Source organism: Pichia membranifaciens (assembly GCF_001661235.1).
Source record: "Pichia membranifaciens NRRL Y-2026 unplaced genomic scaffold PICMEscaffold_1, whole genome shotgun sequence".
Classification (NCBI taxonomy): Eukaryota; Fungi; Ascomycota; class Pichiomycetes; order Pichiales; family Pichiaceae; genus Pichia; species Pichia membranifaciens.
In genome coordinates this window covers 2,201,537-2,222,663 of record NW_017566982.1, presented here as the reverse complement: position 1 = coordinate 2,222,663, position 21,127 = coordinate 2,201,537, and the positions used below count along the sequence as shown (strand labels likewise).

Here is a 21,127-nt window from a genome sequence, read left to right as displayed (position 1 = left end):
TTGTCACGTGCTTTCCCCCAGAAACCCTCGAGGGCTAGTCAAATTTTTCACCGCCGAGGAGAAAAAAATTTCAGCGGCGAAAAAAGACGCCAGAGACGTGGGAAAGCCGAGATAGCGAGGGAGAGTGAGGGAGAGCGAGCGGTGGAACAGGCAGGCAGGCAGGCGGCAGGAGGAGGAGGGAAACGACGGCAGACTGCAACGGGAGTAGGGGAGGAGAGGAAGATGGCGGTGAAGAGAAGGGTGGTTCTGGACGGCGTCGAGAAGGAGAATAGTTGCTTGCCCGCTTTTTCCTGGTTTACGAAAGACAAGGAACTAGTCTGCAACTTGATTTGCTTAAAGAGTGATTATTCCAGGTACACTACAGTTACAACCATAGAACACGAAAATGTCTGCTGCTACTGAAACCGCCTTAGCTTACGCTGCCATCATCTTGGCTGACTCCGACTTGGAGGTCTCCACTGAGAACTTGAACAAGTTGGTTGCTGGTGCCAACATCGAGATCGACGGCATCTGGGGCCAAATCTTCGCCAAGGCTTTGGAAGGTAAGGACTTGTCTTCCTTGTTGGTGAACTTCAACGTCTCCTCTGCTCCTGCAGCAGGTGCCGTTGCCGGTGCTTCTGGTGCTGCTGGCGCTGAAGAGGCTGCTGCCGAAGAAGAAGAAGAAGCCAAGGAGGAATCCGACGACGACATGGGTTTCGGTTTGTTCGATTAAATGTGTCCAGCCAACAGCAAAAGGGTATATAAGAGCTATATAGTAACATAGGGCCGACTCCGTTGCTCCTACTTTGTTTTCTTTTCCTTTGGGTATGTATAATTTAATTCAACCTTGAACTTCTGATTCCACTACGGCCAGACAAGATTTAGATTTTATTAGATATTTTTATTGTAAAACCGGTAGAGTAAAGTGAAAGACGTTATTTAAGACTATAGTATGATATTAATGTGGTGATAATTATATATATAAAACCAGGGGATTAATAGGCATCATGCTTATTTCTTCTTGTCGGCTTCAGCTTCGGCTCTTTCAGCAGCTCTCTTAGCTCTAACACCCTTGTATCTCTTTTCGGATCTGGCCAATCTTAAGGTTCTGTAAGCGGTTTCTTCTGGAACAACAACGGCTCTTGGAGCAGACTCTGGGGCGAATTGCTCAACTGGGAAAGCAGCAGCAATGGAGACTTGTTCACCGGAAGGCTTGGTGCTCTTGTCGAAGATGATCAAGGAGTCCTTGTATTTCTGGAGTCTGGAGACGTTGGTTTCGTAGGACTCGGTGGATCTGTTGACTCTTCTTGGGTCGACAGCAATGCCAATGGTTCTGGCGTATTTTGGAGAGTAGCCGACGGCCTTCAATTCCGCGACGGTGAAACCTCTACCAGCTCTGACCTTTCTGTTGTATTTGATAGTTGGGCATCTGACGACAGGTCTCAACAAGTCGACTGGCTTTGGAGCAACCTTGGCGGACTTGGCGGCTCTGGCAGATCTTCTGGAGGCCTTCTTACCGGCTTGGTCCAAGTGGACTCTGACTCTTTCTTGCCAGTGCTTTCTGAAGTGGTTCTTAAGAATTGGGAGGTTCTTGTGGATAGCTGTATGAGGGGGGGAGGGGGAAGGGGGGAAAAAGGTGTCGTGTTAGTGGTTTGCTCGTTGTGGGAGGCTCTTGTGGTGACGGGGGCGTTCTGAGAGCGCAGCAGCCTGGCGGGTCGTCTTCCTTCTTGCGTGCGTCCATCTTGTCTCCATCTTCATGGCTTCCTTTCTTCGCAAGCGGCGTTTTCTCGCAGGCCTTGCTTCAGCTGCCTTTCATGGTGTCATCGCCGTCTGTGCTACTCTGGTCTTCGGCTGCTACTCTTCCTCGTGAAATTTTTTCCGTCTCCGTCTCTCTTTTCTCTGGCTGCCACGCCGTCTCCTTCTGACACTGGCTGTACATACCCATTGTGAATGTTTCTGGTAGATTACTCCTTGATCGTTCTGTTTCTTTTCTGACTTTTCTGACCCCTACACCCGCTAGATCTTCACCTAGTCTTTTGCACAAAACCGTCAAATCGGCCTCTCTGCCGCTGCACACCCTCCGACCAGAGACACACTCCTCCTCCGTGTGTGTGAGAGAACGCTGTCTCCCTCCCCGTGTGCCTGCCCTCCTGCCTGGCCGTCTCGCTGCTCTGCCGCTGGCGCTCTCCGGCCGCGGGCGAGGCGCGAGCGCAGGCCTGAACCCCGCGCACCGCACGTCTACGGAGACGCAAAACCAGTCACAATGAGCCCACCCGCGCACCGCACGCACAGGCGGCCGCGGAGTCTGGAGAAAAAAAAAATCGGGCAGAAGGTGCGGATCCGGTATAGTGTAGAGGGCGTGAGGGTGGGGCGCTGGCGAGAGCAGGAGGGAGAGGGTACTGGCACGGTTTTCACAGAAAGGACGGTGTGTTCACAGACTTGAGGAACAGCAGGACACGGGATAAGATAGGGAGAGAGGTTCTGAAGTGCTTCCACCAGTAACACACAAGATCATGTCTGCCGTCGACGCCAAGAAGACTGTTATCCCATCTGTCCAAGTACGTTACTGCGCCAGCGCTGGACGTTCCCGTTGAGGGCCGTCAAAGAGAGTGAAAAGACAGGAGCAGAGCTGCAGAGCTGGGGGGCCTGCACGCCACCGAAGAGGGTCCCGGACAAGCGTGCCGCTGCTGCACGGTTGAACGGGGCCGCCAGACGGAGAAGGGCACATATCAGCATGAGGAGCCGGACCAGGAGCCGGACCAGGAGCCAGGGCACCGCCAGGACCAGCTCTCCCTGTTTTTCCACACCCACCACCGCACCACCAGCATTATACTAACACCCCGCCCCCGCTTTTCCCACAGACATTTGGTAAGAAGAAGAACGCAACCGCCGTTGCCCACGTCAAACAAGGCAAAGGTTTGATCAAGGTCAACGGTTGCCCAATCACCCTTGTTGAACCAGAAATCCTCAGACACAAAGTTTACGAGCCATTGTTATTGGTCGGCTTGGACAAGTTTGCCGGCTTGGACATCAGAATCAAGGTCTCCGGTGGTGGTCACGTCTCCCAGGTCTACGCCATCAGACAAGCTCTTGCCAAGGGTTTGATTGCCTACACCGCCAAGTACGTCGACGAGGCCTCCAAGAACGAGTTGAAGAAGGTCTTCGCCGCCTACGACAGAACCTTGTTGATTGCCGACGCCAGAAGAATGGAACCAAAGAAGTTCGGTGGTCGTGGTGCAAGAGCCAGATTCCAAAAATCCTACCGTTAAGAATCCTTGTGTACTTGTCCTCTATCTATACAGACTTCTTATACTGCTGTACTAACTATATAAAGTAATCAGTTCTCCTAATACCTGTCCTGCATCCTCTCCTTCCTGCCCCCTCGTCGTCTCTTGGGCCTGCAGCTTGAGCTGGAGCTGTTCCACCATTCCGTGCCGGCCTCCACGTGACTGTCTGGCCTCTCTTCCCGCTTACTTTGACTTCTCCCGCCAAGGTGCAAATTTAAATTGGGTAATTACTACCGCCTCGGGGTGACACAACTTTTTTTTTTTTCCATCGCAGACGGCCCTGGGCACATGTCAGAAGCGTATTTATACACAGGCTTTGGCACCTTTTGCAGAAGCGGTTTCTTCCTGGCGCCGTGCTAGAGTACGGTACACTGCTCTGCTCCCCTCAAAACAGATCACACTGCACGTTTACATACACACACAAACCACTCAGCTGCACACAATGGTCCACGACACCCTTTCCGCCTCCCACAGAGCTATGGTCTCTGGCCACTTGAAGGAAACCGACCCTGAGGTTGCCCAGATCATCGAGGACGAAATCGACAGACAAAAGCACTCCATCGACTTGATTGCCTCCGAAAATTTCACGTCCACCGCCGTCTTCGACGCCTTGGGAACCCCAATGTGCAACAAGTACTCCGAAGGTTACCCTGGCGCCAGATACTACGGTGGTAACGAGCACATCGACAGAATCGAGTTGTTGTGCCAAGCCAGAGCCTTGAAGGCCTTCCACTTGGACCCGGAGAAGTGGGGCGTCAACGTCCAATCCTTGTCAGGCTCTCCAGCCAACTTGCAGGTCTACCAAGCCATCATGAAGCCACACGACAGATTGATGGGTCTCGACTTGCCCCATGGTGGCCACTTGTCCCACGGTTACCAGACCGACACCAGAAAGATCTCTGCTGTGTCTACCTACTTCGAAACCATGCCTTACAGAGTCGACTTGAGCACCGGCTTGATTGACTACGACATGTTGGAGAAAACCGCCGTTTTGTTCAGACCAAAGGTCTTGGTCGCCGGTACCTCTGCCTACTGCAGATTGATCGACTACAAGAGAATGAGAGAAATCGCCGACAAGGTCGGCGCCTACTTGGTTGTCGACATGGCCCACATCTCCGGTTTGATTGCTGCCGGCGTCATTCCATCTCCATTCGAATACGCTGACATTGTCACCACCACCACCCACAAGTCCTTGAGAGGTCCAAGAGGTGCCATGATTTTCTACAGAAAGGGCGTCAGATCCGTCAACCCTAAGACCGGTAAGGAGATCTACTACGACTTGGAAAACCCAATTAACTTCTCTGTCTTCCCAGGTCACCAAGGTGGTCCACACAACCACACCATCTCTGCCTTGGCCACTGCCTTGAAGCAAGCTGCCACCCCAGAGTTCAGAGAATACCAAGAACAAGTGTTGAAGAACGCTAAGGCCTTGGAAGTCGAGTTCAAGAAGTTGGGCTACACTCTTGTCTCCAACGGTACCGACTCCCACATGGTTTTGGTCTCCTTGAAGGACAAGGGTATCGACGGTGCCAGAGTCGAAGCCGTTTGTGAAAAGATCAACATCGCCTTGAACAAGAACTCCATCCCAGGTGATAAGTCTGCCTTGGTCCCAGGTGGTGTCAGAATTGGTGCTCCAGCTATGACCACCAGAGGTGCTTCCGAGGAAGACTTTGTCAAGATTGCCAACTACATCGACGCTACTGTCAAATACGCAAAGAAGGTTCAAAGCGAGTTGCCTATCGAGGCCAACAAGTTGAAGGATTTCAAGAAGAAGATTGCTGAAGGCTCTCCAGAGTTGGCTTCTTTGAAGACCGAAGTCTACGCTTGGGCTGGCGACTTCCCATTATCCACCTAAGCGTGGCATAACTCATTAACTGGAAATTTGATCTCATTCAACAGGATTTCATTTTTTCCCAACGCACTTACTGAATTTTACTTTACTTCAATTGTTTTTTTCTCTTTTCTCCTTTCCTCTGATACATACGTACATAATACTCTTATTTTTCTATATTTTCTATATAAATCGGTCTCAACGCTTTGATAATAATTTAACCAAGTTACAAATAAAACATTTTTCGCGAGAGTATTCTCTTTGTTCCTTCCCTATCTTTACACCAGAACGAGAAGATATCGGTGCATTTACAAAAGATTGGTCTTTTAATATCAAAGTTTGGAGGGTCAATTGAAAATTCTTTGTTAATTTACATAAAGCAAATAAGCTGATCAAAATACATGGTATAATGGATGGTTTTGCGGATAGTCTCAATTCGCAAATGCGGATGTTGGATATCAACAAAAGCCAGCAACACGGAATAGATCCTACCGTAAAAGCTTTGCAGATAGGTAACAACTTCTCAATAAAAATGGTTTCCGATAATAATAGCCCATTAACCACTGGGGATCACGCGGATCCGTTGCCCAACGACGTTGAGAGCTTGAAAAATCTACTTTCCTTGAGAATAAGATATACACGTCCAAAACAAGGTGGATATTGGGAGTTTGAAGACGTTCCTAGCGACGTCAGCTTTCTACAAAACTGTATCAGATTCATCGATAAAAATTGCGCCACGGTGACCGAATCAGATTTGAATGCTCTTCAACTATCGGATGACAATTATGATAAAATTCTTGCTCCTATGGAAGTAGATGCGAAAGAATTAGAAGCTGAATTTGGATTCAGATTCTACAACCATTTCTCCCACAAATTTTTAAGAAAAGAGCTTGTGAAGATGGTGAAATCGTCCAGGTATAACTTTCTTGCCAACCTTTTGACAATGAAAAGACAACAGGGCGAGCCAGTTCCGATGTCGTGGAGAATGTACTCAAATAGTGATTACCTCAGGCCAAAAGACTACATAAGATTTTTCGATAAAATGGACAGGGTCTTCAAAGAATGGATACTCGACTACTGCATTTCCAATGTGTATGTGCGAGACTCTTGCATGGACCCATTGAACTCGACATACGATGTTTTACTTTTAATTGAGAGGAATCAGAATATATCCTTCCAGTTGAAGCTTTTGATTGATATTTTGATTGAAAACTCCGGAGCAAACGAACACTTGACTGACAGCAATAACTTCTTACCCTACTTGACGTATGTAGATCATCTAGAGCAGGCCATACAGAACTCGATGCCTGCATGCAAGAACCCATACCGTACGGCGATGCTATTGATGCTTGTGACACGTGGGATGGCGAAGTTCCCGCAGCTACTCTCCGAGTTTCAAATTCGGCTCTCTGAGTTTTTGTCAAAATACCCGGATTTTACCTTGGGCCAGTTGGTGGATTACTTGAAACAGAATAACCTGCCGAATGTTGGCAATATGCAGCAATTGTTGATACAAGGAGCGAGCAAATAGATGCAGGGTAGTAGCTAGTAAATGTTTTCAGATCTAAATAATAATAAGGTACTACTTTTTTAATCTAAGAATGAAATGGAGAGGGAGAGTAAACGCAAAAGGAAAAAAGAGAGATCAAGGGGTGTCTATTTTTGGTAACCCAATTCGGACAAAGAGAGTTTCAAAGCTTCGAAACATTCGTTCAATTCTTGCTTTCTTTCGCCAACTGCGCTGACACCCATGTGACCGATTCTGAAGTACTTGTCCTTGTATTCCTTGTAAATACCGGAAGCAATAGTGAAGCCGTTGGCGGCCATCTTGGACAAGAGAGCAGCACCCTCGACGTTTTCTGGGTAGTAGACGACGGAGAGACCGTGGGCGGCGACGTCTCTGGAGACCGGCACGAGCTTGAGGCCCAACTCGTTGACGAGCTTGTCCTTGAAGGCGTCGGAGGCGGCCTTGTGAGCGGCGACTCTAGCGTCGATGGTCTGGGTGTCAGCGGCGAGCAACTCGTCGAGGGACACGTTCAGAGCGTGGATCAACTGGACGGCCGGGGTGGCGAAGTAGGCGCCCTTGCCGCTCTCGTAGGCCTGCATGATTGGGGCCCATCTCTTCATGTCGGCGAAGAAGGAGGAGGGCTTTGGTCTCTGTAGAGCCTTCTCCATGGCTCTGCTGGAGGCGATGGAGATGGACAAGCCGGAAGGAACACCGACGGCCTTCTGGGAGGCGGTCAAGACGTAGTCGATGCCCCAGTCGTCGAACTTCAAGGTTTCGCACGCGGTGGCGCAGACTGCGTCGACGACAATGAGCGTCTTAGGCGAGATCTTCTTGACGACCTTGGAGACGGCCTCGACGTCGGTCAAGACGCCCGACGAGGTGTCTGTCTGCGTGATGGTGATGACGTCGTACGCGGTGGCAGCGAGCTTCGACTCGAGCTGCTTGAAGTCGACGGAGGCGCCGAACTCCGGTGCCTCCAAGACGTCGACGCTGTCGGAGTAGATCTTCAGGCAGTTGGCGAACTGGTCGGAGAAGAACCCGGTCGACAAGACCAGGACCTTGTCGCTGTGGTTCACCAGGTTGGATCCGCACAAGTCCCACCCGAGCGTGCCCGACCCGGAGATCACAAACGGTTGCGACTTCGATGCTGCAGCGGAGCAGAACATCTTTCTGGTTTTCACCAGCACCGACTGGAACACCTTGACGAACTCAGGCGAGGTGTGTGCCTGCGAAGGCGTGGACATGGCTGCAAGGACATTGTCCGAGAACTCGATAGGGCCTGGGATGAACGTGAGCTTTCTGGCGGACATGGTGTGGAGTGCTGTGTCAGGGTACTGGTTGTTGTAGCGGGACTGCTGGTAATATTCTCTACCTAACACACCCAAACAAACCCCCTCCAACCAACCCGTCGTTTCGTCCGCAAAACTTTTCACCAACCTTCGGCCGGGGGGTGTTCCCCGAAGACACGTTTCGTGCTAATCGGAAGCGGTATGCCGTTCCGGCCGGAAGGGAGCGCCAGATTCTGGGGGGGCTGGGGCGGAAAAAAGGCGGAAAAAAGGCGGGTGGGTCGATCGGCCCAAAAAACGAGATATCTGGGTAACCGGGAGAGATGTCTGCGTGTCATGTTTGTTGAACAAGAGAATCAGACAGAAGAAGGGGTGGAAAGGAAGAAGGGGAGAGGGCTGGAGGATAGAGAGGGAGAGAGACAAGCGTGGCTGCAGAGAAGAAACGATGATTAGCGACAGCGAGCTCAACACGTTGACGGTGTATCTGGGAATGGTCTCCATGGGCCTGATCTTGGCGTACTCGTTCATCGAGAACAACTTTAAGGGCACGGCATCCGGGCCTTCGGAGTAGACGAGGGTGGCGGCGGCTGCGGCCGGCTGGATGTATAGAGGTGTAAGCGCATTTATAGTAAACACAGATCGAATTAGTTATTACGTAGGGAGAGTGTGGAGTGCTACAGAGCGGATGTGGAGGGCGGGCGGGTCTACAGGCTGGCCTGGAAGAAGCCGCTCAGCAAGTCCTTGCTCTCGATGAAGTAGCGGCCGGCCTGGGTGTAGGCCTCGGCGCAGCAAGCAAACCAGTCTTGCGGGGTCCTGGCGGCGGCGGCCAGCGGGTCGTTGTCGAAGACCTCCATCTTGCCGTAGTTCTGGATCCGCTCGCACTCGTTCTGCACCTTCTGCAAGCCCAAGGCGGCGGCGGAGCCCTTGAGGTAGTGGCCGAGCGACGAGAGCTTTCTCAAGTTGTCCTCGGTCTTGGCGGACTGCTCGCCGAGCAACTGCTCGATCTCCTTGAACGTGTCGTTTGCCTGCTGGACAAACGTCTCCACGAGCGACAGGGCGAAGCCCTCCTCGTCCTCGTCCATCAGGAGGAGCTCCTGGAATATGGTCCAGTTGATGAGGTCGGACGACTCTAGTGTTTCTTGTGTCACGGACATGTGTGGGGGGTGTGTGCTGTGTCGGTGACGGCGTTAGATAGGTAGCAAAAGGTTTCGGCGGGACGGCGTCTTAGCGATAGTGGGTGGGAGCAGCACGGGGCGTGGTGGCGGGTGTGCAGAGCTGAGAAAACAGGGTGCCTGCGGTGTCGTTCGCAGTAGGAATGCAGAGGGGAGGTCCGTGCGTGGTGGCGACTGTGTGTGGGGGGCGTAGCGTGCTGCTGTGGTGCAGGAGGGGGTTGTGTCTGTGTGAGTAGCCGAGTGTCCAGTTGAGGTCCCGGTGCTGTGTTGTGTCGTGTGCCAGAAGGGTCGTGTCCACGCGTGTCCGGCTCTCTACAGGGCGTCTTCTGTGTCCTCTCCCGGCGTCGGCGTCGGCGTCTTTTCTGCGGCGGAGGTGGAGAAAGTTGTGATGTCAGTCTCTCTGTCAATCCAACGACGTCAGAGCAAGACGCGAGGGCGGGCGGAAGAAGACCCCCGGCGGAGGGGAGGAGGGGAGGAAGGGTATGGGGGCAGGCAGTACGTTCGGACGGGGTTATTCTTGTGGCGAAGAGGTACACAGCAGGCAGAACACGCAGGCAGCAGGAGGGGCAGGCCTTGTGCTGGCACGGGCACGGCACGGAGCTGGAGCTAACCTGCCTCGGCGGGCCTCGGACGGAGCCGCAGGAGACGGACGGGGTTACGTAAGCGGAACATGTTTCGGTGAGCTCCGAGTTGGCCGTCTAGACAGAGTTATAGAGGGTGTAGAGGTCGCCAAGGGCGTTGGCGTAGAAGGAGACGTCGTCGTGGCCGGCGGCGACGCTGGCCTCGCGGTCGATGCCCGTGAGCACGAGGAGCGTGTCGATGCCGTTGGCGCTGCCGAAACGCATGTCGGTGTTCAAGCGGTCGCCGACCATGACGGTGCGGGTCTTGTCGAGGCGGTGGTGCGCCAGGATGGAGTCCATCATGCCGGCGTTGGGCTTGCCGCAGATGGCGTCGGGCTCTCTGCCGCTGGCAAAGGCCACCGTCTCGACGATGGCCCCGGCGCCGGGCAGCCGCGTGCTCTTGAAGGGGAACGTCGAGTCGATGTTCGTGGCGATGAAGGGCGTCTTGCCGTCGAGGAGGTGCTGCAGCGTGACGCCGAGCTTGAGGTACGTGAGCTGGAAGTCGAGCCCGACGACGACGCAGCCGACGCCCGGGTCGACGAGCTCGTGGACGTCCTCCATCGCCAGCGGCGCCGCCCCACGGGCCGCCGCCGCCGCCTCCAGGTCGTCGAACGTCACCGTCTCGTACCCGAGCAGCTGCAGCTCTGCGGTGATCCCGCTCTGCCCAAGCACCCACACCTTCTGGTCCTTCGGCAGCCGGAGCACCTCGTGCACGTAGATCGCCGTCGAGTACGCCGAGTTGATGATCTGGCTCGTCTCGATCCCGCCGATCCCGAACCCCGCTAGCTTCGCCACGTAGTCTGTCCGCGCCTTCGTGCTGTTGTTCGACACGAAGATTGGCGTCTTCCCGAGCGCCTGCAGCAAGCCAATCGTCTCCTTCACGTGCGGAAGCAGCTCGTCCCCGATCCAGATCACCCCGTCGCAGTCAAACAGAAACGTGTCGTGCGTTTCGATCAGCGTCTTCGCCTGTTCGTGTGTCGTAATCTTCACTGTCATCCTGCTGCTGCTGCTGACTTTCTGCTGCCGCTTTCTGCCTTCTGTCGGGCCCGCTGGCCCCGCTGGCCCTCCTGTTCTTCCTCTTCTTCTGCTGCCACGTCCTCTTCACCACCCCAGGGCCCGCCCCGCCGGCATCCCCGGAGCCCGGGGCCCCGGATTTCCGTTTTTTTGGGTCGATCGACCCCTGGCGCCATTTTACACCAGTGCACCGACATTTCCCCCCCTCCTTTTTGCGCTTCTCCCCCAATGCGAAAGCGCTGAGCTTTGTACAGGGCACAAGAGAACACAGCAGCAGCAGAGGCAGAAGGGACAGAGGGAAAGAGGAACAGAGAAACAGTCTCAGACAAAACAGCAGAGTCGGTTGCAAGCACAGCACGCGCTAACACACACACACACACAGACACGATGGCCCACCACCAAGACCTTGCCCCTACGCAGGGCTACGAGAAGCTCCAATGGAAGAGAAACCTCCCTTCGAGAGGGTTCAGACCATCGGTCTGGCTCGGTCTTCTCGTCGCAATGTCGTCGTACGGGTTCTACAAGATCATCGAGGGCAACAGAGAACAGGTGGAGCTCTCGAGAGAGAAGCTCTGGGCGAGAATCAACGTCTTGCCTCTGTTGCAGGCGGAGCAGGACAGAGACGTGCTCAGAAGATCGTTGGCGTACTACAACAGAGAGGCCGAGATCATGAAGGACGTGCCATGGTGGGAGGTCAAGAACACGTACTCGGACAAGAACGAGTTCCACCCTCCACACACGGTCCTGGTCGGCAAGCAGTTGGACAAGGACGGCCTGCTGTGGAACGCCAACTCCAAGGACAGATACAACTAGTGTCTGGGCCCGAAGGGCCCCACGGGCCCCACCAGCACCCTTCTATTATTCTCTGGACCCACCGCCGCTGCGCATGGCGTCCCCGGCCACCGTCACCTCCCCCATCCGTTATTTATTTGTCTACTTTATACACTTCTCCCAGTATACGTCGTTGTACAACAAGCACTTTTGTAAAATCCGGCTCCCGCGTTACGTAAGCGCGCCCGTCCAGGACATGTGGCCCGTTCTTTCCACCATCATCAGAATCCGTGTATTTATTTACTTCCGGCGTCTGTCCGGACCGTGTTTGCTTCTTCCCTCTTATTGCCGGCTCCTGCCGCCCTGCTGCTCCGCCATCACGCACCGACCCCGCAATGCTACAGTACGTGCTCTACACGACGCTCCTGCTGACCCGTCTCCATGCCGCTGTCTACGCGATCATCCCCGACTGCGACGAAGTGTTCAACTTCTGGGAACCGTTGAACTTCTTGACGAGATTTTTCGGCAAGCAGACCTGGGAGTACTCTCCAGAATACGCCATCCGGTCGTACGCCTACCTTGCCCAGTATTCCCTGCTCATCTATCCGATCAGTTGGCTCAAGTACGCCCTCAGCCTCTACCACGTGGCTGTCCCCTCGTACACTCTCTTCTATCTGGTCCGTGTCATTCTCGCCGCATCCTTCACCCTGGCCGAGATCAAGCTCTCCAAAAGCCTGAAGTTCCTCAACAAAAACATCCAGAACTGGTTTCTCCTTTCGCAGATACTGTCCCCGGGCATGTACCAGGCTGCAGTCAGCATCCTCCCAAGCTCGTACACCCTTTTGTTCGGCATCATATCCACCACATACATTATCCACTTCTTTAACACCGAAAAATTCATCTCGAGCATCGATACAGAATTGGTCAACTTGGAAGACAAGGCGAACACCATCAAGGATGCGCCCCAGGTTGACGAGTTGGCTCCTCGCACCAACATGCTCTTGAACCTATACAGAGTCTCCAGCCCTTTGATCACCAAATCGTACACGATGGCAACACTATTGACTGCCGTCGCAGGCTTTGTCGGGTGGCCATTCTCAATGGTGTTGATTGTTCCTTTCATCACCTACAGCTTGATCAACTCCCTCGTGTTCTCCCCTAAATCCGTTTTGAAAAACGATTATAGCGTCATGAGACTATTTTCCATCTATCTATTGTCCGGCCTATCTTGCGTCTTTTTCATCGCATATTTCATTGCACAATTCGACTCCTTGTTCTACAAGAAAACAGCTTATGTTGGGTTCAACATCTTGTCTTACAACGTGTTCCACGCGTCCGATTCTACTGGTCCTGACATCTTTGGAACAGAAGACTTCCTCTGGTACTTCAAGAACTTGTTGTTGAACTTCCACATTTTTTTCGTCATTGGTGCACTCAATTTCTTGACACTTTTCAACAGATACCAGTTAGTCATTTACAAACTGCCTTTGCTAATCTGGTTTGGTATTTTTGTTTCCCAGGCTCACAAGGAAGAACGTTTCATGTACCCGATTTATCATCTCATCTCGATTTCCTTTGCCCAGTTCATGTCCTGTGAAACTTTCAATGTAAACTGCTTTACCAAGATCACAAAGAAAATCTTGAACTATGTCGTTTTGTCGACAACAGTTTTTTTGTTCTTGACAAGAGTTAATAACATGAACACAAACTACTCGGCTCCAATCAACGTATTCAAATATTTATCTGATTCAACAGTCGATAACCATTCCTCCGTAATTGAAAACGTCTGCATTGGCAGGGAATGGTACCACTACCCTTCCTCCCTTTTTCTCAACGATAACCAGCGCTTGAAATTTACACAGTCTTCTTTTGATGGAATGCTTCCTGGAGACTTCCTCGAACCTGCAGTCCATTCTTTTGAAGGATTAGTTAAGACCACTTCAGCCATCCCAGCAGGCTTTAACAACATGAATAAATACAACCCGGATTTTGTTGTTTCAAGCTCTGAATGCAGCTTCTATGTTGACATCGATATGAAATATTCTGCCAAGGATGCTACATCTTTGGAAAATCCAGAGTGGGAAATTTTATACTGTGAAACAATTTTAGATGCTGATAATTCCTCCGGAATCGAGAAATCTCTCAGTATCAAGAGTTTTATAGACGATTTCATTGTCAAACCATGGTTCAAGTTGCAATCTGACCTATCGACCATTGAACTCAACAGAAAGTTGATGGAAATGTATGGAATCGAAGATGCCGATGGAACCAAAATGTTCGATGGATTGTATGCCAATTTGAACACGCTTCAGGCATTTATCAACGAAAACTTTAGTTACATTGTCGGTGAAGTCAAAATGAACAATTTCTGCGTTGCCAGAAGGAGGTGATTCTTGCTTATGAATCAACTGGACTAAATAATAATCACTTTGCAAGTAAATAAATATGAATAATTAATTAAATCAGGTATAACAGGTAAACAGTTTACACAACTTTTAGTAGTATCAGCCAAAAGTTTTCAACTCAATATGCGCCTCCTTAGAGGTAGATGCATTGTTCGGAATTTCACCCGACTCGCTCTCTCCTTCAACATGGTTCACATTTACCAACCTCTGGATAGCTGATTTTAAACTATCGTTAGAATTTTTAATTGTTTTTTTAAAAACAGCTGGATCAATTTCAACCAATTCTAAAAGTTTGTCATGGATATAGCTCTCATACCCGAATCTTGAGTTGAAAAAAACTAATATAGGTAATACTAGCTGATAACTTGAGTCTAGCTTTGTTGATTCCGCAGCAACCCCAGAATCAAAATTATGGATTTTTCTAATAAAAATTACAAAAATCTCAATGAATAATCTTGGCTCAGTCAATTCTACGTCATCTTTGGACATCGTATCTATCAGCAGTGGTATCAATTTCATGAGTATCCTTTTGGAATTCGCAGAGCTAGAGGATTCGGTGTATTCAATGTGTTCAATTATCGACTTAACTGTTTGAACAGATAGTGATATCAAATTAGAATCTTTTGACGATAACCCTGAAACTATCATCGTATTAATTATTTCAATATCACTTTCACCAAGGTGAATATCCGGAATGGTTTTTAGTATAATGAAAGTCAAGAGTTGGTTTTCTTTTGAGCTATCTTGAATTTTAAAGATTTTGAACAGATTTCTCAAATTCTTATTATCATCTGTATCGTCATCATTCATCAAGTTTTTGTAATTGGCTAAACTTTTCTGGAAAACTGGTAATAGAATTGTTAACAACTTTGCATCGTTTAGTTCATGGATCAAAACTTGCATGTATACTAGATTCGAGTAAAGGTCTTTTTGAATCGGCGGCGGTAATTTGTTTATCATCTCAATAAAGGATGTGAAACACTTTTTAATCAAAACCAAATCTGCACCATCCAGGTTAATACAAGTGTTATGACTGATCTCTTTGTATTTGATGAATGCCAATTTCGAGGTGACAATTTTGATAACAAGCCTCAAGAGTTCAAATAATTTGTCAAAGTCTGAGTAAATTTCTTCAGGCGACTTCTCCTGCTTATTTTCATCCGTTTGACTGAGCCTGAGATCATTGAAATATAATAAAAATATGTCTTTCAACAACTCGTCTATCGTGCTCAACAGATCAACTGTAGAGCTCTCTGTTGAAACTAAAATAAGCTTGTTAATTATATCGACAAATTCAGCAAAAATGTAGTCATTGAACAATATCTTGATGGACAATTCTAATTTCATTAATTTTCTTAGCGATTTCAGGATCCTCATGTCATCTGGAGAGTAATTCAGCTTCATCTTGTTGGATCTCTTTGTAATATACTCTAAGCATAAGCTGAAAATTACCATGAATAGCTTTCCAATGTCATCACCTAAAATATTAACCAAATAGCTGTAGTGGTTCTTGTCATCGATTACGATACCAATTGCTTCGACAAGGTCAACCCAACATCCTTCATAGATTCCTAAATCCAACCCTTCGTTAGATTCGTCAAAATTAAGGTCTTTAAGAGTACCGTACTTGAGCATAGCATACTCCCTGATTGTGTGGACCCATAATGGAATAAGAACCTTAGCATAGTTTTGAACTAAGGTGTTCAACTCGGCATTTGAATTATCGTTGGATTCGTTTAAAATCATCATTCTAGCCCATGCTTGAAGAACATAAATTTTAATTTTATTTTCAGATCTCTTTGTCAAGATAAGCAAGTCACCAATTTTGGTGAAAGTGTTTTCTTTTTCATTAGATCCAGGACTTCCTTTTGCTGTGATTGCCAAATTCTCCAAGCTAGTTGTTAATATCTTGATAATCCGCCCAACTTTTCTAATATCTGTTATATTGCTGCTGATAAACTTTGAAGACAAAACTATACCTTCACCTGCAAGCTCGACGGTTGAGCCTTTATTAAATGATGGAGTGATGGTACTCATAATTTGGGCTTGCTGTTGATCGAGGATTGAAACATCTGGATAAAGAGGATCGGACATGTCAGAATAAAGCTCAATAATTTCACCTAATAATTTCAACGACGATATTCTTAGTGTAATCAAATTAGAGCTAGAAGAGATGAATGAAATTCTCACAAACTCTGGTATTTTTTTAGACAAACTCAATTTCAGCTTTTGGTCCGTTTTACAAAATGAGAGAAGTTTGTTCAATAATTCAATGATGAATAACTTGAACTTCCAGTTCACCTGTTCATTTGATAAATCCAATATATTAATCATATCATCTTCATTAGCTCCTATCTTCAGTTTATTACCATTGTAATCATCATCATCATCATCATCTTCTTCTTCATTTTCACGACTATTTGAAAATTCAGAACTGCGCTTAGGCTGTTCGGAAGTAAGTGTTTCCTCAGCTTCAGCTAGCTCAGCATCCATATCTTCAGCATTATTTGAAATCTTGTTGCTGACAGTCTCCTTATTATTGTTATTGCTATTTTTTTTGGAAGAAGTGGCTTTTGTCTCACTAATTGGAATATGAAAATACATACCACCATTGTTTATCCTTTTGACAAAAGTCTTCATCAATGGGCTTAACAGCGCTGCTTTAGAGATATTGAAATAATTAAGAAGCTTGTTGAACCATCCAAACTTTTCTTCACTCGACTTTTTCATAGAATCCTCAAGCAAAATCGTGACAATGTTTTGAATAGATTCGTTGCCAGGATCTATCTCCAATGCAATCCATAATAGATTTTCAAAATCATCATCAATTATGCCTTCGTCTTCCAACTTGAATAATTGAAATGCAGATTCTAGAGAGATGTTCAAAAGTTTAGAACTAGTGGTACATGGAAAACATTCATGTGTGTTTTCGTTATCATACTCATCGTCGAATGGGATGTTACTCAATGAGTGTCCATATACTCCAATTTTGAAATTATTTATAATGAGTAACTTTGTTAACATTTTGTAGTTGCTCATATTTATGATAGTTTTGTCAAAAACAAGCAACTCTTCATAAATTTTTAGTAGCTCCCTGACAACTATTTCGTAATCGAAAGTAACCAGAAACTGAAAATTGAACAAAATGTTAGAAAGTTTTGATTTCAACTCGTCACTCCATAATCTTATCGTTGGTCCGGCAGTATTGATAAGCGACCTTACTAATTTAACCATCATATTAACTGAGTTTGAGTGTTCTCTGAAATTGATATTTGAGGAAATGGTAGTAGCTGATCTGATACCAAAATTATCATTCAGCCAAATTTTTTCCAGATAGTCGATGATAACATGAGTCAAATTACTCGATATTTCCAAATTAGATTTCCCACTTAGAAATGTATCAAGAGATTGCAAAGAGGCAGCGTGAACAATAGGATGAGGGTCAAGCAGTAAAGTAAAAATCGTTTTAGTTATACTACTTGTGTTTATCATGCTGGAAAATTTGGTTAGCTGTGACAACGTTTTGATGTTAAAAGCTCTAACATTTGGATTTGAGCTTTCGGCAATAGAGTTAATGATGATAGAAACTTGATTATTCAACATCTCCTCTTGAACAGAACTATCATCGATTAACGAGCAGCAAATACCAATACTTTCTGAATTCAAGTTGACTAGATAAATATCTTCAAAATTGATATTCTTTAAGGTCTCAATAATCAAATTGGCAACCTCTTTTTTGAGGCTCAACTTTTTACTCATGTTTGTATTAAACCTTAACATGTAGTTTAGAAGACTGTGGAAAGCAATTGATGTATTTATTGATATGGCTTTTTTTCTCAACATTAATGAAAACTCAAGTTTGATACTACCTTCCTCTGATTCATCAAAATTTGTAGACTCTATTGACCTACTTTCCTTCATTTTATAAAAGACAAAACTTCTTATTGATTCCAAAACAGATAGCTGGATTTTTGAAGAAAGGTGAGGAAATGATATTGCAAACAACTCAATGGAGGTATCAATAGTCATAGTATCTGTCGGAACAGGATATTTCATGGTATCCGTGTAGCCAACATCATATGAATTATTATATAGTAGCATGAAAGCATCGTGTAATAAAGAATGATTCAAAAAATTAAAATTCCTGGATTCAGCAGTATCATCAAAAACCAAAATATTTGATAAATTACTTTGTATGTGAGGTGACTCGACTAAAAATTGAGTGTGAAAAGGAACTAGATCAATATCCGACTCACTTCTGTTATTGACCACCTTGTATGTTTTATCCTTAATCATCAACTCATCGATCTTGAAATTATTGAATTTACTTGTAAGCCCATACCAAACTCCATCGTCAATGTAATAAATCGAATACTCAGAAATAGAGTTGACGTGTATTCTCTTTTTGGATGTCTTGATAAATTTTCCAAATGGGTCTTTAAACTGATATCTAAATTTCTCAATATCACAAAATTTTTTGACAATATCTAGAAGAAGAGTCGAGTTTATTTCATTTTTTATGTTCAAGTGTGGAAGCAACTTTAAGTAAGCTTCGAAGATCCTCAATTTGTTACCACACAGGGAGTTGTCTAAGAATTGTGGGACATTCATGCCAGATAGTTCGGAGGTGAAAGTGGAAATGAAAGTGTAGCTTTTGATGAGTATTTGGTTCAACTGCCTAATTAAGTCATCATTCTGTAATCCACCACTCGAATTCATGTAACTTATATATGCAATAAGACAAACCAGTGATTGATTCTTGATTTCAATGATTTTCATAATCTCACTTATATTCGTGATTCCCTTTGTTTTTTGGTCAATCTGTATGAATCCCTTAGGAATAGTATGAGCTAGTAAGTTTTTCCATATAGTCAAAAACTGGGTTGGGTCTTGTAGAAACAAATTATTTGATTTTGTGTTTTCATCGTTGGAAGCATAGTTGAATAATCCGAGCAATAAAATCCAAGAAACTAATTGTTTTTCGTAGTTCAAGTTTGAAATAGTAACTCCGGAACTCGAACCAAGCAGGTTGGTCGAAACAACCGAAGTATTGAACTTTTTCAAAAACTCCAAGGAGAGAGTAAATACCTTCAAGACAAAATCAGAAGTGATGTAGTCTTTCGATGAGAATGATAAAATAGAGACAATTAGATAGGAATTGGAGTAATTATCATTGAAAGACCCTTTATACTCTTCATTTACAGACTTTCCGCTTATGTCAAATGCAGAAGTGAGCTTTTTTAGAGATTCGTTCATTATACCGAAACTCATATCCGGTTTGACTCTCAATAATTTAACCAAAGTTTCAACAGAAATGACACGCACCCTGAAGTTCTTATTCACACATAGACTGCTAATTTTGTTTATTAATTGAGATGCAATATCGCTGTTGATATTAGATGTTGAAAGATTACCATGATCGGATAGAATGAATTCGTTCAAGTCTTCGATTAGTATTTGAGCAAATTTCAGTAAGTTTGCTGCGTACCACACGTTGAGAATATTATCGCCATCTACAACCTGGGATAAACATTGTACACGAATCTTATCCTCTGTCGAAGAATTGCCCAAAATTATCTTTGATAAAACTATGAGTTTATTGATATCGTTGTCCAACTCATCAATCATGAATTTGTGAATCAAATCTAGATGGTTCAATGTCTTGATAGCAAAGTTCATAGCAATTGTATTATTTATGAGAATGTAATGTTCTGACTGTTCTTCCTTCGTTAGTTTTCTTTTCTTTGAAGGATCCAACGTAGGAAATTCAAATAAGTTCGAGTAGATAATATTCATGATGTCAAAAAACTTGTACGAGACAAAGTTGGCATGACTTTCCTTTCTGGAAATTTTCACCCGACTCGTTTGATAATAGAGATTTAGTTTAGAAATAAACTGAATGAGTGTTTCTATCAAAGAGGATTTGACATTTGAAGTGGTGGAGGATTTCCTATACTCGGCAAGAAGAAAAGTTATGCAGGAATCCAATGCAAAATCGATATCTTTTATGTTGGCACCAAATACCACAAACGTAAAGACCAACAAGTCGGACAGGTTCTTAGTTAAGCAAAGTTTTAATTTCTTGTGATCGGTGTCCATTGCCTTGAACATCACAGATGTATGCTCTTTGATGGAGGACATGTATTTGGTAGAAGTAATTGCCGATTTCTTGCTTGAGCTCAAACTGGAGATGTACCTGTCCGACTTAAGAAGTGACACTAAGATGGAGAATGAATGAAGGATTGAGACTAACGGGTAGGTATACAACGAAGTGTTAGAAGACGCAGGCACGGATGTGGACGGCACGGAGGAGGAAGAAGAGGACAATGACGAGGAAGAAGAAGCGTTCTGTTTCGTCACAAACTTAAACAACTTGAGCAGTCTGTTGAACAGCTTCTCATCCAAGATCAAGTTGCTGTTATCGTGGGTCAAAATGATATCGACCAAATGAATCATATCCGAGAAGAAGTTAGATTTGAAGACACCGCTCTCTATGGAGGAGTTGTAGGAGTCATTGGCCTTGCTGAGGTGCTTGTACAACGCCGTGAGAAGCGGATTTTTCGCGTTGTTTAAGAAGCCGTTGAACTTGGTGAAGACGTAGTGCAGGACAATCACTGCCAAGTGCTTTAGCGAGGAGAACCAGTTTTTCGACATGGATATTTTCTTCAGGTTGGCCAGAAAGAGGTCGCTGAGCTTGTTCACCAGCTCGATAAGCAAGATGTTGAATTTTTCGTGCCCGTTCTTCATCATGACGCTCAAATCAAAGGTGATAGTCTTTGCAATGAGGTTGTTGATGTTCACCGATAACAGCTTGATGTGCTTCGACTTTTCGTACGTGTGCACCAGGTAGTCCAGCAACGCGTTGATCTGGTCAAACGCAAACACCAAGTCGTCTGCCAGCTCCGGCCTGTACGCTGCGTTGATCGGCTGCAGTGCCAGATGCAGACGGGTCAACTTGTCAAAGAGATACGCCTGCGACTTCTCGTAACTGAGATCATTTGCGTCAGTGTCGTTGTTGTAGACGAGATGCGGCCTCCAGGTCTCAAAGGAGAGCTCTTCTCTGTCCATTGTGCCAGAAGACAGTTCGTGTTCCTGTGCACAGAGCAATTGCTTGGCCTAGAAGACTTCCATGTGTTTCTACATGTACATGGAATGGATCTGGTTACTACACGTCAACCAATGCTCAGCATCTTTTTGCAGGGAGCACACGCGCATTAGAAACGAGCCGGCAGGCGGAGCCAGCGGTGCACGGATG

The 21,127-nt window shown here is 46.5% G+C and overlaps 10 protein-coding genes across 10 annotated transcripts; 5 read left to right on the top strand and 5 right to left on the bottom strand.

Annotated features, from left to right (window-relative positions):
* The first annotated feature begins 336 nt into the window (after positions 1-336).
* On the top strand, positions 337-861 carry PICMEDRAFT_14821 (hypothetical protein). The gene has a single exon (XM_019160548.1). It carries the CDS (start codon positions 386-388, stop codon positions 710-712), a length of 327 nt encoding a protein of 108 aa, XP_019020468.1. The 5' UTR covers positions 337-385; the 3' UTR covers positions 713-861.
* PICMEDRAFT_14819 (hypothetical protein) lies at positions 653-2,006 on the bottom strand. Its single transcript, XM_019160547.1, has 2 exons — positions 1,921-2,006; positions 653-1,580 (listed from the first exon to the last, which is right to left on the bottom strand). The coding sequence occupies exons 1-2, from the start codon at positions 1,922-1,924 to the stop codon at positions 991-993; spliced, it is 594 nt and encodes a 197-aa protein (XP_019020467.1). The 5' UTR covers positions 1,925-2,006; the 3' UTR covers positions 653-990.
* A 486-nt stretch (positions 2,007-2,492) lies between these two features.
* On the top strand, positions 2,493-3,248 carry PICMEDRAFT_70902 (hypothetical protein; the record flags this gene model as incomplete). The annotated part of the gene is made up of 2 exons (XM_019163768.1): positions 2,493-2,537; positions 2,841-3,248. 2 exons carry the CDS (start codon positions 2,493-2,495, stop codon positions 3,246-3,248), a joined length of 453 nt encoding a protein of 150 aa, XP_019020466.1.
* A 460-nt stretch (positions 3,249-3,708) lies between these two features.
* On the top strand, positions 3,709-5,121 carry PICMEDRAFT_29144 (hypothetical protein; the record flags this gene model as incomplete). Its single annotated transcript, XM_019162575.1, has 1 exon — positions 3,709-5,121. The coding sequence occupies one exon, from the start codon at positions 3,709-3,711 to the stop codon at positions 5,119-5,121; it is 1,413 nt and encodes a 470-aa protein (XP_019020465.1).
* Positions 5,122-5,377: 256 nt separating this feature from the next.
* PICMEDRAFT_100392 (hypothetical protein) lies at positions 5,378-6,719 on the top strand. The gene has a single exon (XM_019159617.1). The coding sequence runs from the start codon at positions 5,507-5,509 to the stop codon at positions 6,626-6,628; it is 1,122 nt and encodes a 373-aa protein (XP_019020464.1). The 5' UTR covers positions 5,378-5,506; the 3' UTR covers positions 6,629-6,719.
* Positions 6,720-6,753: 34 nt separating this feature from the next.
* PICMEDRAFT_70899 (hypothetical protein) lies at positions 6,754-7,914 on the bottom strand (the record flags this gene model as incomplete). The annotated part of the gene is made up of 1 exon (XM_019163767.1): positions 6,754-7,914. One exon carries the CDS (start codon positions 7,912-7,914, stop codon positions 6,754-6,756), a length of 1,161 nt encoding a protein of 386 aa, XP_019020463.1.
* Positions 7,915-8,594: 680 nt separating this feature from the next.
* PICMEDRAFT_70898 (hypothetical protein) lies at positions 8,595-9,044 on the bottom strand (the record flags this gene model as incomplete). Its single annotated transcript, XM_019163766.1, has 1 exon — positions 8,595-9,044. One exon carries the CDS (start codon positions 9,042-9,044, stop codon positions 8,595-8,597), a length of 450 nt encoding a protein of 149 aa, XP_019020462.1.
* A 716-nt stretch (positions 9,045-9,760) lies between these two features.
* On the bottom strand, positions 9,761-10,678 carry PICMEDRAFT_70897 (hypothetical protein; the record flags this gene model as incomplete). Its single annotated transcript, XM_019163765.1, has 1 exon — positions 9,761-10,678. The coding sequence occupies one exon, from the start codon at positions 10,676-10,678 to the stop codon at positions 9,761-9,763; it is 918 nt and encodes a 305-aa protein (XP_019020461.1).
* A 405-nt stretch (positions 10,679-11,083) lies between these two features.
* PICMEDRAFT_70896 (hypothetical protein) lies at positions 11,084-13,857 on the top strand (the record flags this gene model as incomplete). Its single annotated transcript, XM_019163764.1, has 2 exons — positions 11,084-11,443; positions 11,872-13,857. The coding sequence occupies 2 exons, from the start codon at positions 11,084-11,086 to the stop codon at positions 13,855-13,857; spliced, it is 2,346 nt and encodes a 781-aa protein (XP_019020460.1).
* On the bottom strand, positions 13,813-20,972 carry PICMEDRAFT_14812 (hypothetical protein). The gene has a single exon (XM_019160546.1). The coding sequence runs from the start codon at positions 20,938-20,940 to the stop codon at positions 13,972-13,974; it is 6,969 nt and encodes a 2,322-aa protein (XP_019020459.1). The 5' UTR covers positions 20,941-20,972; the 3' UTR covers positions 13,813-13,971.
* Positions 20,973-21,127: the final 155 nt, after the last annotated feature.

What these genes read in the sequence shown, in the direction of transcription:
- PICMEDRAFT_14821 (XM_019160548.1), top strand. Translation starts at nt 386, where the DNA reads ATGTCTGCTGCTACTGAAACCGCCTTAGCTTACGCTGCCATCATCTTG.
- PICMEDRAFT_100392 (XM_019159617.1), top strand. Translation starts at nt 5,507, where the DNA reads ATGGATGGTTTTGCGGATAGTCTCAATTCGCAAATGCGGATGTTGGAT.
- PICMEDRAFT_14812 (XM_019160546.1), bottom strand. Translation starts at nt 20,940, where the DNA reads ATGGACAGAGAAGAGCTCTCCTTTGAGACCTGGAGGCCGCATCTCGTC.